This window comes from Triturus cristatus, chromosome 9 (genome assembly GCF_964204655.1).
Source record: "Triturus cristatus chromosome 9, aTriCri1.1, whole genome shotgun sequence".
Taxonomy (NCBI): Eukaryota; Metazoa; Chordata; class Amphibia; order Caudata; family Salamandridae; genus Triturus; species Triturus cristatus.
Window position 1 is genome coordinate 3406038 of NC_140592.1, and position 21034 is coordinate 3427071.

Consider the following 21034-nt stretch of genomic DNA (forward strand, 5'->3'; position numbering starts at 1 on the left):
GACTCGAGAAGAGTAGCAGTGCGGCTGGGCATCCAGAGGTCCCCTGAGGCATCTCATTCTCTCACACCTCGGTCGAGGTGGCACATGGCCCTCATCACTCTGGTCGCTCCTCTCACAAGTAAAGTGCTGGGAGCGGGACTCCTTCCGGACTGTACTTGGCCCCGACCAATGGTGCAGGACAGAGCGATGACAACAGGCAGCAGCCCTTCAGGGTCCAAGCAGGAGACTAGGATGATATATAAGCCGCAACTAAATATCGATGGAAAACTGTACGGGAGATCGATCACGGATCAGGAGCTCAGCAGGGGAGCATCACATAGTTGCGGCCACTTTTATTTTATTATTTTTAGAAACTTTAAGAAATATTATGTAACGTTTAATGCACCTCAAAATCAATTCTGAATTATGCATACATCAGTGCAAAGTATCCCTTTAGTAGTTTAATACTTTATTAATACAAAAAATCGTTCCCGAGCAATAACAAACCAATATTCAGACCGAAGATATCAGTAAATCAAAAAGAAAATCTTCTTTATTGTCTTAGTTGTCAGAGAATCTATTCAAAAATTGTTTGGATAGATTCTTTATTATTATTTTTGTAGCCCTGAGGAAGTCGTTTGGGCCATTTACCCTATGACGAATCACGTGCTGGCTGCAAATAGTTCTTTCTTCATGTCATCATGATCTATCATGTCATATCTACAAGGGGAGATCCTGACAACTAAGACAATAAAGAAGATTTTCTTTTTGATTTACATGGACTGGAATTTGTCTTTGATATACTGATATCTTCGGTCTGAATATTGGTTTGTTATTGCTCGGGAACGATTTTTTGTATTTGCATTTATCTTCTGTGTACCTTCTGTAATGGAGAATTATTGGGACATTGGTGGCTGTTTCCCTTTCTGTTCCCTGGAGCATCCTGCTGTTTTTTCTATGCACTAAAAATTGATTTTGCGCAAGTATAACCTAGCCACGCATCGAAGTTCAATTAATACTTTATTAATCCATATATTTGCAGAGCAACACACTAGCCTAGTACCTTTTTGTTTATTCTCAATAGTAATGCATTATATAACCACCATTCAAAGAGGTCTACATTGTGCAGGGGTTCACAGCTTTCCCCAACATGCTGGCCCAGTCTACCAGATACTCGGTGTACTTCTTGTCTTTGCTTGAGGTCTTCTGCTGGAGCCCTGCCCAGTAACCAAAGCTTACACTGGTGAAGGTTCTGGGTGGTGAGGCTAACCCAAAGTATTCTCATCATTTTTCTTCGCCAAGACTGTGCCAAAAGATGGCTATCTTATTTTCATTGTATAATTTTCCTTTGCAGGGAATCTCTCTAGAAGACATTGTTTGAAACATTGTAAGGGCAGGTATCTGTTCTACATAAAAGCACTACCACTCATTTCAAGGCTTAACCCCAGTCAGAGTCGATCAGTCCTTCCGGGCACACACGTGGCATTATTTTCTCGTGCAATCTATGTATCTCGTTCCCTATGCTGCATCAATGCAGAGTAGGGATTGGAAAGGGATCTTCTGCTACTTGTCCGATTCAGTATCCACAACATTATCTTCATTTCGGGGGCACCACTGGAAATGAGGTGAGGATTTCTCTCGAAGTGGGAGCCAGTCTTGCATAGAGAATATAATGTCCAGGGCCATTTGGAATCTATTGTTTGGGAATTAGTCCCACAGTCTGACAGCCTCCCTCCCTCCATCTAGACATGGAGAGATCTCTGGCTAAGTCCAGCTGCGGCCATCTTGCAGCCCTGCACCCTGGCGCACCCCTTGCAGGGGTGAGGGCATCTCCTGATGTTGGGGATGGTGTCTATCTTGGGAGGAGGGGATTGAGGCACTACGGAACAGGCTTTCAATGGTTAGTTGAGAACTTGGAACGCGCTTGTCGGGCACTTTGTACCGTGCAGACCACTTCATTAGCCGTGAGGGGAACGGCGTTTCAAGTTGGAATTGTGCCTGGGTAGCTGCAGTGCCGTGAGGGGAACGACGGAAGACGCAAAGAACTAAAGCCCCCAGCACTCCCTCTCCCGGGCGCCTGCCTACCACGTCATCAGGCAGCGCCGGGGAGGGCTAAAGCCGCCGAGGAAGACCCGCAGCGCGGGACGCGCGCGGGCCGTGCCCGGGCGAAGCCCGGGCCAAGGGCGGGCCCGTCCTTGCCCGTCAAGGACCGTTCAAGGCCGGGCAGGGCCACCCCTCTGACATCTGCTACAGAACTGTAAGTGTCCCAGCTCCTGTCTGTGTTTCACTTACCCTGCTGGAGATAACGGACGTATCTTGCCTGATTGAGTGTTCGGCATAATCTGATAGGACATATCCTCTGACCCCTTGCCGTCTGTCCCCCTTGGAAGTTGGGTTTACTGCGGTGAATGGTCGTAGAACAATTAAACTATGGTTGGGAGCCAAGAGCATATATTTTCTGGGAAAAATGGGGGTCTGGCTAAGGGCACTCTGGACCATTATTTTAGCAAGTCTAGCACAGATCGAGAAAGGGAGGACTTACTAGCGGAGCGCAGGGTTGAGCGCCGCAAGTCGATTGAGTACCTAAAAAATAGGCTACCAATTGATTTGTCACAACAAGCTACCCTGCCAGCCGAAAATCTTTCTGGTGATGAACTGACCTCCCTAGATGGTGTCCCTGCACTGCTTCGGGAGCTATCCCCTGAACCTTTTGTACCCAATTCGCTGGACTCTATACACTCAATCACAATCTCTAGCTCGTCTGATTTCTTGCCTGACCCAAAAGTGATACCAATTCCTCCCCTGATAAACAAAGAGATCTCCAAAAGAAGGGCTAGAAACCTACTGTTGCACAAGATTCCTGGTCCACCACCTAAAAAAAGGAGAAAGAAGGGGGGTGAGGTACGCAGACCTAGGATTAATCACACTGCTTCGGGGAAAAGTAATAAGACTACTAACCAAAATGCTTCTATCTATAAATCGCCAGTGGTAATTCCTAAGGCTGTTTCTAATATTGTATTAAATCCACTGGAAGCTGGCACTCCCCATCCTAGCCCACCTAAGAAAGTTCACTTAACTGATCCCCTGGAAAGTATTGAACATCTTATAAGGTCTTTCATACTACCTATAATTGAGAGGCTAAAAAGGGTTGAAGAAAGGTTGGAGAATATGGAGTTGGATGTTAGTAATAAACTTGGTCAAATTAGAGATAAAGTGTTGATGGACGGTCCTCCCGCTAAAACCCAACAACCTTCTTGTTATCTTGTCAAGGATGGCCCAGTCATAACGAGTAAGACGACTGCTGCCATTGCAGAGACGACCACTGGCTCTAAAGATTCGGATATACCAACCCCTAGACCTGTAAGATCTGCAAGATTGGTTCCAAATGGAACCCGGAGGAGTGGGGACAAACAAGATATAAAAAACAAAGGCAACAATGAGTGTAAGAGCCCCATTACTGCTAGGGCTTCTAGCGGTGGGGAACCACGGGTCGCATTGCCTCCGGAAGCAGTTCCCTACGTGGTAGTGCTGGCAAGAGGACCTAGATTGCCAGACGGTAAGAGAGAGGGTTTGTTTCAGCTTAAAAATAAGATCGTCCATTGGCGGAGCCAAAACCGTCCACTTCCCCATTACATCAATGGCGAAATACTCCATGTCCGCCGACTTGATTGGCTGGGTAGCAGAGAGAAGGAGATCAATGGGGACTTAGTTGTTGTTAACTTCAGGGATCCAATAGCAGTAAGGTACATCCTTAACTATCCTGCGGAGACCCCAGGTACTGTTATTACTCCCCTGGAACTAACCTTTTTTTACCCTAGAACCCACGTGAGTAGAGACCGACATTTCGGGGCTCCCTTTTTTCCCCTGTCCTTGACTAACTTCCGTGCATCCCGCACATATGAGTATAATATGCCCAAAACTAACCCTCAACAAATGAATGCTGATAAATTCCAAAGGCTGGATACAGTACTCCCACAGAAATATGGAAATTGTAGTAGGAGGCTGGAAGACTCTGTCACTTTTACACCATTGGATGTCTCAAATAGATACCAGGCTCTCTCTAACCTTGATGGCTGTGATTGACAGATGAGGCAAAAGACCCTATTGCCCCCTGACAAAATACAGCCTGGCCCATTAGCGATCCTTGAGCTACCCCATAATGACACATTCAACTTAATGAAAGGACTAAGTCCAATGAAGGGGACCTCGCGCCCAGATTCAATTATCCCCGTCTCTACTTTACGCACTCTCCTTAATTGTGTACCCAACCAAGAGGTGGTAGCTGGACCTTCCGAACTGAGTAGCTGTGCTGGCTTACCAGACTACCGAATCCTTAACCAATCACCTAATGTTAGTGGTATTAAAATTATCTCATGGAATGGGGCCGGCCTTAAAAATAAATCCTCTAACCCGGAGTGGAGCTCATTCATTACCTCATTTGATATCTGCATGCTCCAAGAGACCTGGATGCTTAAAAAGATTGTGGCTCCGGGCTTTGCAATATTTGACATTTTGGCATGCAAGAGTAGTAGGGGAAGGCCCTCGGGAGGGTTGTCCATATGGGTTGGCTCCCACCTGGGTGTAAAAGCAAAGGCTATTTCAATCCACTCACGGGATGTACAATTTGTTCTCCTGGAAGTGGAAAAAGGCCTGGATATTGCCCTGATAAATGTATATTCAAGACCGACTAAGAGGGGCCTTGAATCAGAGGCCATTACTGTATTGTCTAACCTACTGCAGTCGCTTGACACTTCTACTGTGATAATTCTGGGCGGGGATTTCAACTGCCATTTTGAGCCTTTACTGGACCTAAGTTTGGGAGACCGCGATGATGTGGATATATTATGGAATATCCCTGATCCACTTACTCCACCGGTAAAAGCATGGACTCCCCTTGTCTTGCAAATGCAGTCTTTCTCTTTAGCTGCATCATTGCGAGCATGTAATGGTAGGGTAATGCCAGATAGACCTGGGAAAAAGACCTTTAACAAAGCTAGCTACGCCTCAATAATTGACTATATCTTTATTGAAGCTAAGTATTGGGATAGACTCTATGATTTTATGGTCATGGAGAGGTTGGACAGTGATCACAACGCTCTAGTCCTGACACTTAAACCAGGAAGCTTCGGGCTTAAAAACTCAACCCCGGTTGAAAATCCTTTACCCGAACCACTAATAATTAGAAACTGTAGAAGAAGAGTAAAGTGGCCAGTATTCCAAATCTCTAGCAGTAAATTAGCGGAACTGTATGGTATAATAATTCCATTTATTGAAAAGATGGGGGCCGTCGGACCCTTGGTCAGCCCTACCGACATCCATGGGAAATTGGTCATCGCGTTACGGGATATTTTGTACCCAGTAAAAAGGGCCATATATCCTAGGACTGAAACAGCTAGATGGTTTAATAAAACGTGCTGCCTAGCTAAAAAGGACCTGCTGTCTGTAATAAAAACAAAAGATAGAGAAGCAATTAGAATTAATCGTTCTCTATATAAAAAGGCTATTGGTGAAGCAAAGAAAGCAGGGGAAGTTGCACTGTGGGAACAGTTGGGCCATGCGCTCGGTTGTAAGGACATTAAATTATTTTGGTCCATTGTTGCAACTGGAGTAAATGGGTATTCTTCTGCACCTGCCCCAAATATAGCTGCCTCAATTTGGGAAAAACACTTTGGTGACTTGTAAGGCACACATGACCTTGATAGAATTTTTGCAGATACCTTTGATTTTTCTCTTGTCCAAGTGGATCTTGCCTCTATTGAATCCTTTACTTTGGCTGAGGTGGAATCCGCAATTGGGAAAATGCTTTTAAATAAAGCACCAGGTCTTGACAAACTGCCCGGAGATTTATTTAAGTCCCAACCAAAGATTTGGGCACCCTACCTGGTTGTCCTATTTAATAGCATTCTACAGGGGGGTGAAGTGCCCTACACTTGGCTTGGGGCTGAAATTGTACCTGTTTTTAAAAAGGGTTGCCCATTGACTCCCTCCAACTATAGACCTATTAGTTTAATAGACACCTCACAAAAACTAATGGGGAGAGTCCTTTTGGACAGGGTGTGGAAATATGGATTTTTCTGGTCAGTTATGTCCCCTATCTTGGACCCCAACGGTTCTATGTGCATGTCACAAGTACATGTATGTTCCCTCCAGTTCCAGTTATGAAGACGCAAATACATGTGCGTCCACCGTCAACATGTCCTCTGTCAGATCCGCCATGAATAGGCCGGATATTCCATTCCTAAATATGAAAGGCCACCGGCTTTATATGGTTCACTTATGCCATTTTTACAGTCCAGGCAAGTAGGCCCTGATTCTGTCATCAAACTCCTCTTGCCTTCTGCCTCTGAAAGCTCCAGTCTGAGCCTGCATCTGTGACCATGAACTTTGTCTCATTCTCTGCGCGGCTCACGAAGCCTGACATCAGCCTATTCTCTGCCAGGAACTGTATTTCACCTTCGAATTATCTGCTTCACTCCTTAGCCGATGCATTCCTGTCTAGCAGCTTAAGTAAACATTCTTCCAGCTACTGAGCAAAGGCTCGGCCTCTCTGTCCTCATGCAAGTAATTCATAGCCCTGTTACCATGGAATATTCCTACCCCCTCGCATTTAGTGTAGACACTTAGACGCTTGTACACGCACGCACGGTCAGTATAGAATAGATCTTGTCCGAGAGTCCTTCTTTTGTGGATAACATAGTTCTTTAAACATAGGATGTTAGATATGATTTGGGACTAGGTTGACTTGACCCCCCAGACTTTTTGTCTCCACATGTAGAGCTAAATGTCAAGTCCCCTTCACCCCCTAGTTACACGTCAATTACACGTCATGCTGCTGCGCGCGCATCTATGCCAAGTATTATCTTATAGATCCACCTATGTGTGACATCATAACCAATTATGTTCCTTTTTACTCCTTATTACACCCATTTTCGGTTACGCAGGTAAAACGTCAATTTCCTTATCAATTGTTACGCCTACTGCATTCGCTTCATTGTAATGTATGTACTATAAAAGTTACTTCTTGTCAATAAAGTATGTACTTCACTTCCTGAACCCCCGTGGTGATGGAACTTGGAGCATCCGATTATAATCGATCATTGGAATAAAGCCCATTCCGAACCTCTAATATCACGGATTCTGCCTCTCATTTTACTGAGCTATTTTATTATGATTCTGTATCAAATTCAGTCCAGGTAAAGGAATTTTATTTACCACATGATGGCGCCCGAATAGGGACACTTTCTCATCTCACGCGCCGGCGGTGAGTTGCAGGCCCGGTCTCCTGCCACAGCTGGACGGACAATAACGCGTACCAGCAGGATTTCCTGTATCTCCCTCCGGTCAAGCGGGGGCGACTGAGACTGCGATCAACACCCAGACGAGGCGGTGAGAAGTGCGAAGTATCCCGACCAGAGCCTAGCTGAGAGAGCAAGATCCGAGGTATACAGAGACCCACCAGTTTGAAGTCAAGCCCAGTTTCCGACGAGTCGAGTCGAGTCCAGTCCGGTTCAAGTTCAAGTTACCGAGGCCTTCCGTTTCCGAAGCTACCCGGTAAGTACCATTACTGGGGAGGCATTTCTGACGTGCACATAGGTTGTGCCGGTCAAGACGGGTTTGGGTACACAAATCCGGTCTGCACTGTTTTAGCAGTGTATCTGTACTGTTTAGCAGTATATCAAGTATTCCGAAGTATCTAGTTATTGTCAAAGAATTATACTTGGTGATTAGTTATGCAGACGATCATCATTGTTGTTTATTTTAAAGGTTAAAAATGTTTAATGTTCAATGTTTAATGTGTTAAACGTCCTGCATATTGTGGTATGAATGGTTGTTCATTAGTGTGCTTTTGTATTAAGTGTGTTCAAGATTAAGTATCGGATCAGTTGTCAATATGCCGCTCTTTTCGAAATTAAGACAGATCACTACTAGAAAAGGGGTACTCGAAGAAGCCGTCCCTATTCCTCCGAGAGATACTCCAGGGCACTTCATGTATCACAAACATGGCTTAGACGCTATATTATTTCTTGATTTATGGGTAGACTACACCAAGGGATTACCAGAAAGTCAGAGGTGGCCCGCAGCGGGGACCTGGGATGCGGAGTGCATCATGAAAGTCGAGGAAGAGTTATGGAAAAGGAAAGTCAGACAGTCACAGAAAGACGCCGTTGAGTTATGGCGTAAAGAATCTCATAGACGTACGGAAAAAGCACGTAGACAGGAAGAGAAGAGTAAAGAAAGTTCAAACAAAGTTCGAGAAAATCTATTAATTAAGGAAGGTATCCGAGTGAAATCAGAACAAGTAGATAGACAAAGAAATGCCCTTATGAATGGTATGTATCCCCTTCTAGCCGAAGGATTACCTAAGGCTACTCCAGAGATACCGAAAGACTTGCCACCCCCATTATTCCCAATTAAGGTACATCCTAAGGGGCATCCTAGAACCGCAGAAGATGTTTTTCTTTCCTCATATTTAGATGACGTAGCTCCCGAGTATGCTAATTCCGCCCCACATAGACCGCATACCAGGGAGGTCCAACGCCAAGATCCAGCATCCGTATCCCTACAGCAACAAATCGAGTCACAAGTTCCGGCAAGCACATCTGTTTCTGCATCTGTTCCTACAGCTACTTCTATAGCTGTGTCCACACCTATAGTTGCTGTGTCACGTTCGACGAATCCTTTCACACCCGACGCCCCAGATGGGGCCACGGGAGGTGCTACCAATATTTTTTCTACGCCACCCAGAATAAATAAACTTACTTTTCAAGAGTCAGCGCATTCACGTACACCCAAACTCGTAAGTGCCCGTGCGCTTAAGGAACTTCTTATAGATTGTAGATATGACCCGGTGCCCGGTAAAGAGGACGAAATGACCCTGGCATCATTGCGTATCAGACGAGCCGCAGTGTATTTAGGGAAGTTACCAGGAATGACTGCGCATCTAGATAAAATATATCATTTTGTCCAAACAGGGCGAGATCCAGAATGTATTAACAGAGCTATGGAATACCAGAAAGTAGAGATACAGGGGGAACTGTTACGTTTCCTCATAAACTGTGTGATCAGAAATCAAGACCGACCGGGGGTAGACCCGGATGCAATGCAAATTCTTACAAGATGGAGCCAGAATATATCAGAAGGGAGACACGATAAGCAAAATTGTATAATAGCCATGTGCCGAAAGATCCGTAAAGAAATAGAACGCCTACACGAAGAGAGATTAGAGGCAGACGAGTTCGAACAAAGCGAGGAAGAAGGGTCAGGACCGCCCGCGGGACAGTCGGACACCATAGCCTATGTAGGTAGAGGAAGATCTTGTAATAGAAATCAGACTAGATGTCATACTGACTCGATACGTCCGATATGTCCAGATAATAACAGGAATTTCCAAATACCTATAATTAATATAAGGTCTAACGAGCATTCGTTCCAAACCGCCGACATACTACTCCGAGAACGAAGGGGTTATCATTTTCTCGATTCTATGGATGAACAAGATTTAGCCAGGGCGGCTGTCCATTGGGTGGACAGTCCCGGAAAATATAGTGATGATACAGTAGTACGCACATTTTTGAATCTCACCCCAGATGAACAGAGGTTAGCTGGGATTTATATGATTCAACAACTCATTATACTATATCGGAGTCAGCATTCGGACCCTGGTCCCTTACCTGACATATTGACTGAATTGCTTATGAATAAATGGAGAGGTGCAGGTACTAAATTAATTAAAGAAATTCTAGAATCAAGAAAGCAGTATATTCTTTTTGTAAGCTCAGAGCATGTCTCATTGCCCGGCAAGGAAAGAACCACGTATCACATGGATAGACAGAATCCCTTACGAGAAGTGCACCCAATAAAAGGCGAGGACAACGAGTTTAGGCGCGTATTTGTATATACGCCCATATCAAAAATAGAACTGTTACAAATGAAGAAAGTGGTACCCAGTCATGACAAAGATCCAGCGGGTTTTCACCGAGAAATTAAAGACATGTTACTCATGGGAGAGTATACCTATCCCGACATTATGACAATATTAAAGGTGTTGATGCCTGCTGGCATTTATGAAAAACTCAAGGAAAAAGAGTGGGAGGTAGGAGATCAAAAGATAGAATGGTCTGTGTTAGAAGCGGAAGAAAAGGCCCGAACTGCAGGAGCAGGACTTGGGGATAAAACTAAAGCATTACCAGGTTTATTAGTACAGGTACTGCCACGTTTATTAACTACGAAAAAGGAAGATTGGGGTACAATTTCAGCCTGTAAACAGAAGCAAGATGAAGACACTAGTGATTACTATGCCCGATTCGAAAAATGTTTTGGTATAAATAGTGGCATAAAAGCAAGTAGCGAATCATACCCGCATCTGTTTGTAACAAAATTAGTAGAAAATGCCCTGCCCCCAGTAAAGAATAGAGTATTAAAATTCGAGAGTACCTGGCAAGGTAACACCCCATCACAAATGTTACAAATGTTACAGTATCATCACAATAGAATTAGAGAGGAACAAGAACATGAACACAGACGCATGAAAGACACGAAAATGAAAATGCTAGTTTCCCAGACAGTTCCAGCTGAAGGACATAAAAAGGGTATGACACATTCCGATTCAGCGGGACCTGTAAAAGGGACATGCAATTATTGTAAAAAGCCAGGTCATTACGTACACGATTGTCCAGTTTTAAAACATAATATCGCCATAGGTAAAACACAAGAAAGATCACGGCCACTCAGACAAGATCAGAATGAACAAGGAGCTATGCAGCATGCACAGGCCATGCCAGCCGCACAACAGCCAATACAGTTTGTGCCAGCTGCACCACCGTTGCCTGTTGCTGCCACGCAGACAACAACACGACAAATGTACCAGACTGCACAGTATGAATATCCTGAGTATCAGCGTTACGCATGAACCAGCCTAGAGAGGGAAGTTGACTTACCCCTTATCGAGGTCCCTGTAGATCAAGAAGGACCTTATGTACATAGTGAATTATTAGGCCAAGATAGAAAATTTTTACTCGATACAGGGGCAAGTCGAACAACTATAAAACGTAGTGAAGTTCCAGGGGCACCCCTCTCAGGCTCTCAGAATATTTCCCTTGGTTTTTCAGGAAAACCTATTGTTAATGAAGTATCACAGCCTCTTCCACTTACGATAGGACCTCTGACCCGAACTACAGATTTATTGCTTACTAAATCATGTCCAGAAAACTTGTTAGGAATAAAAACTCTGAAAGCCCTAGGAGCCATAATATGTTGTTCTCCGGAAGGAGTAAGGTTGTTTTTACGTGATTTTAAAGGTCACTATGTGTCTAGAGACATGGATCCCCGACTGCAGACTTTACCTACACATCTATGGGCACAAGGCCCTACTGATGTTGGTTGCATGAATATTACACCATATCGAGTCACATTAAAGGCAGGAGTGGTGCTACCACGAATGCGACAATACAAATTACCACCAGATGCTGTAGTGGCTTTACTACAAATCATTGACGAGCTTATTGCCCAAGGAGTAGTTGTAGAAACAGACTCCAATGTATGTAATTCACCGATAATTCCGATTCTTAAACGAACAGATCCTACGGCCCCGCCAGTATATCGATTGGTTATTGATCTGCGCGAGTTAAACAAATGCATTGTGCCACAATTTCCTGTGGTCCCAGATATCTCGTCATTACTGACAGCTATTGATTCCGAAGCAACATTCTTTACTGTAATTGATCTCAAGAATGCCTTTTTCAGCGTCCCAATAGATCCGGAAAGCCAATATTTGTTCGGATTTAGTTTAAATGGGCGTAGCTTTAAATTCTCACGCGCACCTCAAGGATTTACAGAAAGCCCCAGCATCTATAGCCAAGCACTGAAACGAGAACTCGACAGTATCCACATGCCAGTTAACACTGCCTTGCTTCAATACGTCGATGATCTACTGATCACCGCGAGAAGCGAACCGGAATGTGAAAAAGCATCACTGACAGTTTTACAATTTCTAGCCGAAAAGGGGCACAAGGTGTCCCCTTCTAAGCTGCAATTCTGTGTCCAGCGAGTTGTTTATCTTGGACACTCGCTGTCCAAGGAGGGAAGGCAGCTTACACCCGACCGCATTCAGTTAATAGCTAACATGTCAATACCCAAGACACAAAAGGAAGTACGAGCTTTCATAGGCCTCACGTCATATTGCAGGCAGTGGATCCCTCAATACGCATTTCTAGCAAAACCACTCATTCAGTTAACCACACAGGAGGCAGCCACACCGACTGTTCTCCCTTGGACTCAGGAACACACACAAGCTTTTGAAAGCCTAAAGAAAGCTTTATGTCAAGCACCCGTTTTAGCAACGCCATGTTACAGAAAACAGTTTACACTCTTTGTTACAGAACGCGAAGGTACTGCCTTGTCAGTACTCACACAGGAACAAGCAGGAGCACACAAACCATGTGCTTATTTTTCTAGTACATTAGATCCCGTAGCTCAGGCTTTGCCTGCGTGCCTGAAATCAGTAGCAGCGACAGCTTTAGCAATCAGACAAAGCGATGCCATAGTGTTAGGACATCCATTGACAGTTCAAGTACCACATGCAGTAGAGGTTCTTGTGAATAGAACGCAAACACAACACTTGACTATAGCGCGACTTACAGGATACGAACTTACATTGTTTCAGCCACATATAGAAATCAGACGCTGTAACACATTGAATCCTGCCACACTTTTACCTGTAATCGGAACAGATCCACTAGCTCATGACTGTATTGAAGTTATTACGATAACGACGAAACCCAGACAAGACTTAACCGATGTCCCATTGTCAGATCCAGACCTGACCTTGTATGTAGATGGTTCATGTATGAGAACAAGTACAGGAGAGTTAGTAGCCGCTTACGCAGTCACAACAGATACTGAAGTCATTGAAACTAATCGTATAAATACCTTGTCAGCTCAAGCCGCAGAACTCATCGCTCTGACACAAGCCTGTATTCAAGCCACGAATAAAAAAGTCAACATATACACTGACTCACGTTATGCATTCGGAGTTGTACATGACTTCGGCGTGCTGTGGCGAGAGAGAGGTTATTTAACTTCCCACGGTGCCCACATTCAGCACGGACCCCTCATTCATGCCTTATTAGATGCAATACATCTACCCACTGCAATATCAATTATGAAATGTAAGGCTCATACGAAGGTTACTGATATCATTTCCCAAGGCAATGATCTAGCCGACAGAACAGCTAAACAGACTGCTCAAACTCAAACCCCCGACATGACAAAGACAATAGTCCCGACACCGACACATTGTATGACGATTAAAGATCCTACTCTTGACGTAATTGACATACAGTCACATGCCACACCAGACGAAATAAAGAAATGGACTGAATTAGGAGGGATCCAAACGGACCAAGGATGGATGATGAAGGAAAAGTCTGTATGGTTCCTTCCTGATTCAATGGTCCAAGTTATAATTAACACTATACATAGTCCAGCACATCTAGGAGAAAAAGCTATGCTAGACAGCATTCAACACATTTGGTTCAATAAACATTTACGAGCAGCAGCCAAACAAAAGGTCCGTACCTGTATGATCTGTTGTCAGTTTAACCCAGGAAAAAGCGTTCCCGTAGAACAGGGTGGATTTCATCCTCCTAATCACCCTTTTGAAGTACTCCAGATGGACTATATCCAGATGGAACGATGTCGAGGATTCAAATATGTTCTTGTAGTTGTCTGCGCTCTGTCCCGTTGGACAGAGGCATACCCGGTTTCAGATTACACTGCCCCGACTACTGCCAAACAGTTGGTTCGAGAATTCTTCCCACGATACGGTTTACCACGTGTTGTTCACTCAGATAACGGCCAGCCGTTCTCATCCGAATTAATGAAACACGTTTCACTTTTGTTAGGCTATCAGTGGAAATTCCACTGCGTCCGACACCCCGAGGCAGCAGGTCTCGTAGAAAGACATAACCAGATACTGAAAATCAGAATGTCCAAAATATGCAGAGAGAAAGGTGTCGACTGGGTAGTAGCGTTACCCGTTGCACTCTTTTACATGAGAATGGTAGCACACTCTCGAACAGGGCTATCCCCGTATGAGGTGATCTTCGGCAGACCACCAAATATGTGGGGGACGCCCATACCACGCAAAATAACTGATATTGACTGTAATATGCTGACAGATTACTTGGCTTCCTTGATGTCTGCACTACAATCTTGTCGTTCACAGGTAGCTGCAGCCTTTCCCGACAACACTGAGGTGAAACCCCATGACGTTGTTCCGGGTGATTTTGTATTTGTGAGAAATTTCGACCGGAAGACTCAGCTGGAGCCCAGGTGGAAGACACCCAAGTTGGTTCTGCTCACCACAAGGACAGCCGTGAAGATCGAGGGCCGCAAGGGCTGGATTCATTCAAGTCATATCAAGAAATTTCATGGACTATCCTCGGATATAGACATTGTGCCCTGCACTCCCTCACAGACTGATTCAAAACTTCCTTTTGTTGAACAGAATAACTCTGAAAACTACAAACTAAAGCTTAGGCCCAACAAGTCGAGCAATTTGATTGTTTAAGTCCTCTCCAAGGTGAAGCGGTTGAATTGTCTCTGACATGTATCCCTTGGACCTGAGTAGAGAAAATACCCGGAAAATGTTGAAACGACAGGCGTATTGTAAATCACTGCGTAGCCACTGTATAGTGACATTATTAATTTTGTTTTTCTTGAGTCTTTTAATAATTACTGCAAGTATATTGTTGCACATATATTACCCTATTTCTAGACATGTTTATAATGTTACTGCTGAACATTCTTTTAGTGACTTACCTCCGCATGAATTGTCTTATAGACTTGCGCTGCGCAATAACACTTTCATTAGTATGTTACATCATTCCCATCAGACTAGTAATGCTACTAATTGTTGGGTGTGTGGCCGACTCCCTCCCTATCAAAATTATGAAGGAGTCCTGCCTTTCTTTCCACATCCATTTACACATAATGGCTCCTGTGGAGCATGGTTTAGTTTAATTAATTCCATAGACTCAGACACAGCAGTTTACCAAGATCATTGGGTATGGGGAAACCTGAACCTAGTTTTACTCAAGGTCTGTTACCCTGACAAGGAGGGTCGCCCCAAAAGAACAGGAACTGATCTAGAAAATGAAGTATATGGATTAGGTAATTTTACACCTAATCTCATGATTCTAAATGTCGTATCCGAAGTTGAACTAGTCTTACCCACCATGTCAGTATTCCCAGCGAAGGGTGAATTGTGTGTAAGAAAGGTTGGTTCCATACATATGGGCCATAGTAAATGCACTACTATAGTAGAATTCAGTGATCAAGGCAAATCTTCATTTAGAGCTTCTCGCCACTCCTACTTTATATGTGGTCAGACTGCGTATATGCGTCTACCTCTAGATTGGGATGGTACCTGCTACATTGCATTCCTTTTGCCACCTGTTTTCCTAGCTCCTCCTGATTATTACAGAAATATTCATTTAGTACACAACAGAGAGCGGAGAGATCTCCCCATTGTCGATTACACTGAGACGGCATGGGACAAGTATGTAGATTTTAATAAAGGCATCTTTCCCTATATAGGTACTGTCACTAATAGTAAGCTGATACGTAGATTAACTAGAACCCTTGAAGCAGTAGTGAATGAGACTATTTCCGCCTTAGGCAATTTAACGGAAGAGCAGTCTGCTATGCGGATTGTTGTGCTTCAAAATCGTCTTGTCCTTGACGTCTTCTGGCTGATAGGGGCGGAGCTTGTAGGGTCATCGGATCAAGCTGCTGCGTATTCATACCAGAAAATTCGCCATCTGTATATAAAGCCATCACTCGCCTTCATAAGATTGTGAACCAGATACACCAGAACCCAGGCACTTGGACTTGGTCCAGTTGGTTTTGGAGTGTGATATCAGCCTGGGGATGGAGAGTTTTATCCTTCCTAGGTATTGGCCTTCTCATACTATTCAGTTGCTGTCTATGTCTACAATGTGGACCAGCGATCTGTGGTCTGTGTACCACATCGTGTATTCCACCATCAAGATTTCATTCGTCACGGAAGAAGAACAAATGATGCTATCTGAACAGATCAATGGATTGATGAAGATTGATATCTCTTAACGGGCAAGTAGGGGACAAGGAGGGAATGTGGAAATATGGATTTTTCTGGTCAGTTATGTCCCCTATCTTGGACCCCAACGGTTCTATGTGCATGTCACAAGTACATGTATGTTCCCTCCAGTTCCAGTTATGAAGACGCAAATACATGTGCGTCCACCGTCAACATGTCCTCTGTCAGATCCGCCATGAATAGGCCGGATATTCCATTCCTAAATATGAAAGGCCACCGGCTTTATATGGTTCACTTATGCCATTTTTACAGTCCAGGCAAGTAGGCCCTGATTCTGTCATCAAACTCCTCTTGCCTTCTGCCTCTGAAAGCTCCAGTCTGAGCCTGCATCTGTGACCATGAACTTTGTCTCATTCTCTGCGCGGCTCACGAAGCCTGACATCAGCCTATTCTCTGCCAGGAACTGTATTTCACCTTCGAATTATCTGCTTCACTCCTTAGCCGATGCATTCCTGTCTAGCAGCTTAAGTAAACATTCTTCCAGCTACTGAGCAAAGGCTCGGCCTCTCTGTCCTCATGCAAGTAATTCATAGCCCTGTTACCATGGAATATTCCTACCCCCTCGCATTTAGTGTAGACACTTAGACGCTTGTACACGCACGCACGGTCAGTATAGAATAGATCTTGTCCGAGAGTCCTTCTTTTGTGGATAACATAGTTCTTTAAACATAGGATGTTAGATATGATTTGGGACTAGGTTGACTTGACCCCCCAGACTTTTTGTCTCCACATGTAGAGCTAAATGTCAAGTCCCCTTCACCCCCTAGTTACACGTCAATTACACGTCATGCTGCTGCGCGCGCATCTATGCCAAGTATTATCTTATAGATCCACCTATGTGTGACATCATAACCAATTATGTTCCTTTTTACTCCTTATTACACCCATTTTCGGTTACGCAGGTAAAACGTCAATTTCCTTATCAATTGTTACGCCTACTGCATTCGCTTCATTGTAATGTATGTACTATAAAAGTTACTTCTTGTCAATAAAGTATGTACTTCACTTCCTGAACCCCCGTGGTGATGGAACTTGGAGCATCCGATTATAATCGATCATTGGAATAAAGCCCATTCCGAACCTCTAATATCACGGATTCTGCCTCTCATTTTACTGAGCTATTTTATTATGATTCTGTATCAAATTCAGTCCAGGTAAAGGAATTTTATTTACCACAAGGGTCCTTGGCTGGACTGAGGAGAATGAAATCCTGACCACCTTCCAGGGAGGCTTCAGGGCTGGTACTTCCACCTTAGACCAGATCTTTCGTCTGCAGGTCCTGTACTGGAAAACTGCCTTGGTTGAGGGTGGCAGCCTCTACCTGGTGTTTGTGGACCTGCGGGCTGCTTTTGATCTGGTCCCTCGTGCCAAATTATGGCAAGTCTTGGCAGACCTGGGCCTTCCATCTTATCTATTGGCTGTCTTAGTTAGGCTTCATGCCAATAATTATGCCCAAGTAAGATGTGGTAAAAATGGCGAACTCACTGATCGCTTTCCTGTTTCAAAAGGAGTTCGCCAAGGGTGTGTCCTGGCCCCCACACTGTTCAGACTTTACATTAACGGCCTCATTGACCATTTAAACTCTATAAAAAATACTGACACTCCCAGACTAGCTTCAGGACGTGTGCCCGCATTGATGTTCGCGGACGATACTTTGTTATTATCTAGAACGTCGACGGGCATACAAAACACGTTGAATGGTTTCGCCAAATTCTGTGAATTAAGAGGACTCGAAATAAATTTGGAAAAAACCAAATATATGATCTTTAACCCCCCTCGGCGGGTGCGTCCCAATCCAGTCTTATTTGGTATTCCCCTCGAGAGAGTTAAAACCTTTGTATATTTGGGTGTGACTTTAACTGAGAAATTTTCTTGGAACTCCCAGATTGCAAAGTCAACGCTCAAGCTCGCTCAATTGACAGGGGGCTTGAATAAAGTTTTTAAAAGATCGAGTTTTAAGCCAGTCTCTCCCGCACATTGAAATTTACTGTAGACAGGCTAGAGTGGCTGCAACATACGGGGCCGAACTCTGGGGACACAAGCAGTCAGTGTCTCTTTCAAGGGCTGAGCAATCCTTTTTAAGATCTCTCTTGGGGCTTCCTTCCAGCACACTGTTGATCCCCCTTAGGCTTGATCTTGGGTTGGTCCCCATAGAGGAGATCATCAGTGCAAAACCCATCCTGTACTGGAAAAGGCTTTGGTCTGTGCCCGAACTGACCTCATTCAAATTAGAGTTTGCTGAGATCTGGCCTGCACTTAAACCAAAAAAGATCTCTTGGCTTGGGTATATTAATAAAGCTTGTACTTCATTAGGACTTCCGGAAATGTGGGCGAATCCAGAGGAAAGTTGCCCTGCGATATCAAGGAAGGAAATTCTTTCTTTGGTGTCCTTGGAAAACTCTTCTTCACACCAGAGTTCTTTAATTACGGGTAGGTTGACCTTGGAATTCCTCCTGGTTAAACAAGACCCTAAACTCGAGGAATTCATGGACCAAATAGAACCCCCACTTGCCCGCAAATTGTACATCCAGCTAAGGTATGGTACCTTACCGGTTAGGTCTCTTACTTCCAAGTGCTTGTAACTATAAATCTGAGTCTGTTTTACACACTTTGTTCTTTTGCCCCGCGTATCACTTAATCAGGAAAAGTTGGCTGATCCCCATTTGTAGGAATCTGGGTCTTCGCCATTTTAAGCAGGCCTACAGGATTCTAGTTTATGATACCGACCCAAAAATTGTTTTCGCTGTATCCCGCTATCTCTACAGCACGTGGCGAAGGAGACTAACGTTCTTAACTTAACTACCTTCATATTGATGACTTCAGTTTAATCTCTTTTTAAAAAACAGGATTTTTAACTCTGAAATGTTATTTATTGTCTTATTGTGTATATGTAATTGAGGATGTATGTTTGTACGCTTTTATGGTCTTCTGACCGAAATAAAGTTATCAAATGAATGAAATGAAATGAATGTATTAGAACTCAAGCCTTTACTGCTCACCTGTGTCAAGACATATATTGTCGGCGCTGATCTCTGTGTCAGGAGGAGTCTCCAGGTATTCGTCTTCCTCGCCATTAATTCTGAATAAATCTTCAGGATTGGCAATCTCATGACCTGTAGGATAAACACAATAATACATATTGTACAATGGCTCTTATGATGACCCCCTTTTAATCTGATTCCAGGGGCCCTTGTTCCACTATTCACACTCCGCTGGCATCGCTCATCACCTTGATACCCCTGAATAGACTGTGGGTGATAAATAAAGAAGCAGTGATCCTGCTGCGCCCTCAGGGAAATGTAGGCATTAAGGGCCTCATCACGAGGGGGCTGTTAAATCGGAAAGTAAAACCTCACTCTGTAAATATGATTGGAGGAGGTGCTTACTGGGTGCTTTATCATGTACGCATTCTGAGTCCAGCACCTCAAAACAGGCGATAAAGGCTGCAATAACAGAGTTACTTTCCTGGCACTATTTTCGCCGGATTCTATCTGGCCAAATGTTGCGTACAAAAGTGTTGCATTACCAAAATCATTTTAAACATGATCCGTGTGCGAGCCAGTCTCGGAAGGAGCAGTTTAGACGTTTGTAAAGATGATCGTCCTCCTGGGTTTTGTTAACTCACCCCAGCAGATCCCTGTGGTCTACATCAGAGCTGCCCTTTAATACAGTCCCATCTGTCAGCACGCAGGAGCCAATGGGAAGGAACTTCAAGCTCCGTCTACGTGTGCATACAGTGTCTGGGGGTATTGGAATGTTACATCACACACCGCTCAATATTTTACATAAAGCACGTGCACATCCGAGTCACACATATTGGTCTTCCTCTCCTCGGTCAGTTACTTTCTGTTTTCTCTCAATTAATGCTTCTGTGTATGCTTTTCTCACCCCACCCCGCGCCTCCCTCACACTTTCAGGTGACGTTCATTCTTAAGTGAGAGTTTGATGTTGTTAATAACTGTTTGTGACTTCCACGGCCGTTCTTATAGGTGTTGACTATAGCCATTTGTTTGCAACAACAGGCCCTATGAATTCTATTTGCGGCTTCTTGAATCATCGTCTTTGCTGCATTTGGACAACAATCCTGTCCTGTCAAGCTGTCTCATGGTGCATGTCTCATCTTATCTCTAGTTACCTCCAGGCGATGGTGAAGTCATTAGGCTCCCAAATCTGGTTGGGTTTGAATTCTTTAACTCTCTCCTCTCTCCCAACTCTACCACCCTAAGAACTTCACCTGTGGTGTCCTTCAGCCCAACCTTCGTCAACACATACATGACCCCCTGGTGAACATTCTCAAAAGCAACGGACTCAAAATCATATACTGCGCCGACGACACCCAACTCATCCTCTCTATGACTAACAATCCAGGAACCATCAAACACATGTTCCAAAGATGCATGAAGGATGTTGCCGACTGGATGAACAACAACTGTCTCAAACTCAACACAGACAAGACAGAAGTACTCATCTTCAGGAAAGGCAAATACACACACGGGAACGAGAAAATGCTCATCCGGCGGTAGACGCAAATTGGGGCAACACAAGTGTCCTTTTAACGAAACAGGGCTCACAAAGGAATTGAGTTCCTGTGAGACGAGGTGGATAGCTGGTACGAGGGGCCGTGGCTACTACCTGTCACTGTGAGTACGGAACAAGGGTCCAGAAAGGTGGATTAAGACCCCATGCCCTGAAGAAATTGCCTTTAAATCCTTTGGTTACAGATCTATACTTGGTCAGTTGTCAACAAACAAGACTTTTGGAATTCTAGTATAGAATGACCCTAAATTCACCACCGACATAACTTCTTTGTCATTGTTTTTAAGTTGATTTGCCACTATAGGTTTTATTGAAGTTGGAGGCATCGTTTTTTCCCCCAAGCACATTCCCATCCACTGCCTTTTCATCAATCTCCACCAC

The 21034-nt window shown here is 44.2% G+C and overlaps 1 protein-coding gene across 4 annotated transcripts in view; it reads right to left on the reverse strand.

Moving 5' to 3' along the window:
- LOC146797225 (zinc finger protein 783-like) overlaps window positions 1-21034 on the reverse strand; it is a 120040-nt gene that overhangs the window by 26298 nt on the left and 72708 nt on the right. For all 4 annotated transcript variants that reach the window (XM_085624178.1, XM_085624180.1, XM_085624179.1 and 1 more), the window contains exon 4: window positions 19117-19230. In XM_085624178.1, the coding sequence (XP_085480304.1) occupies window positions 19117-19230 (114 nt within the window). The remainder of the gene's footprint in view (window positions 1-19116; window positions 19231-21034) is intronic.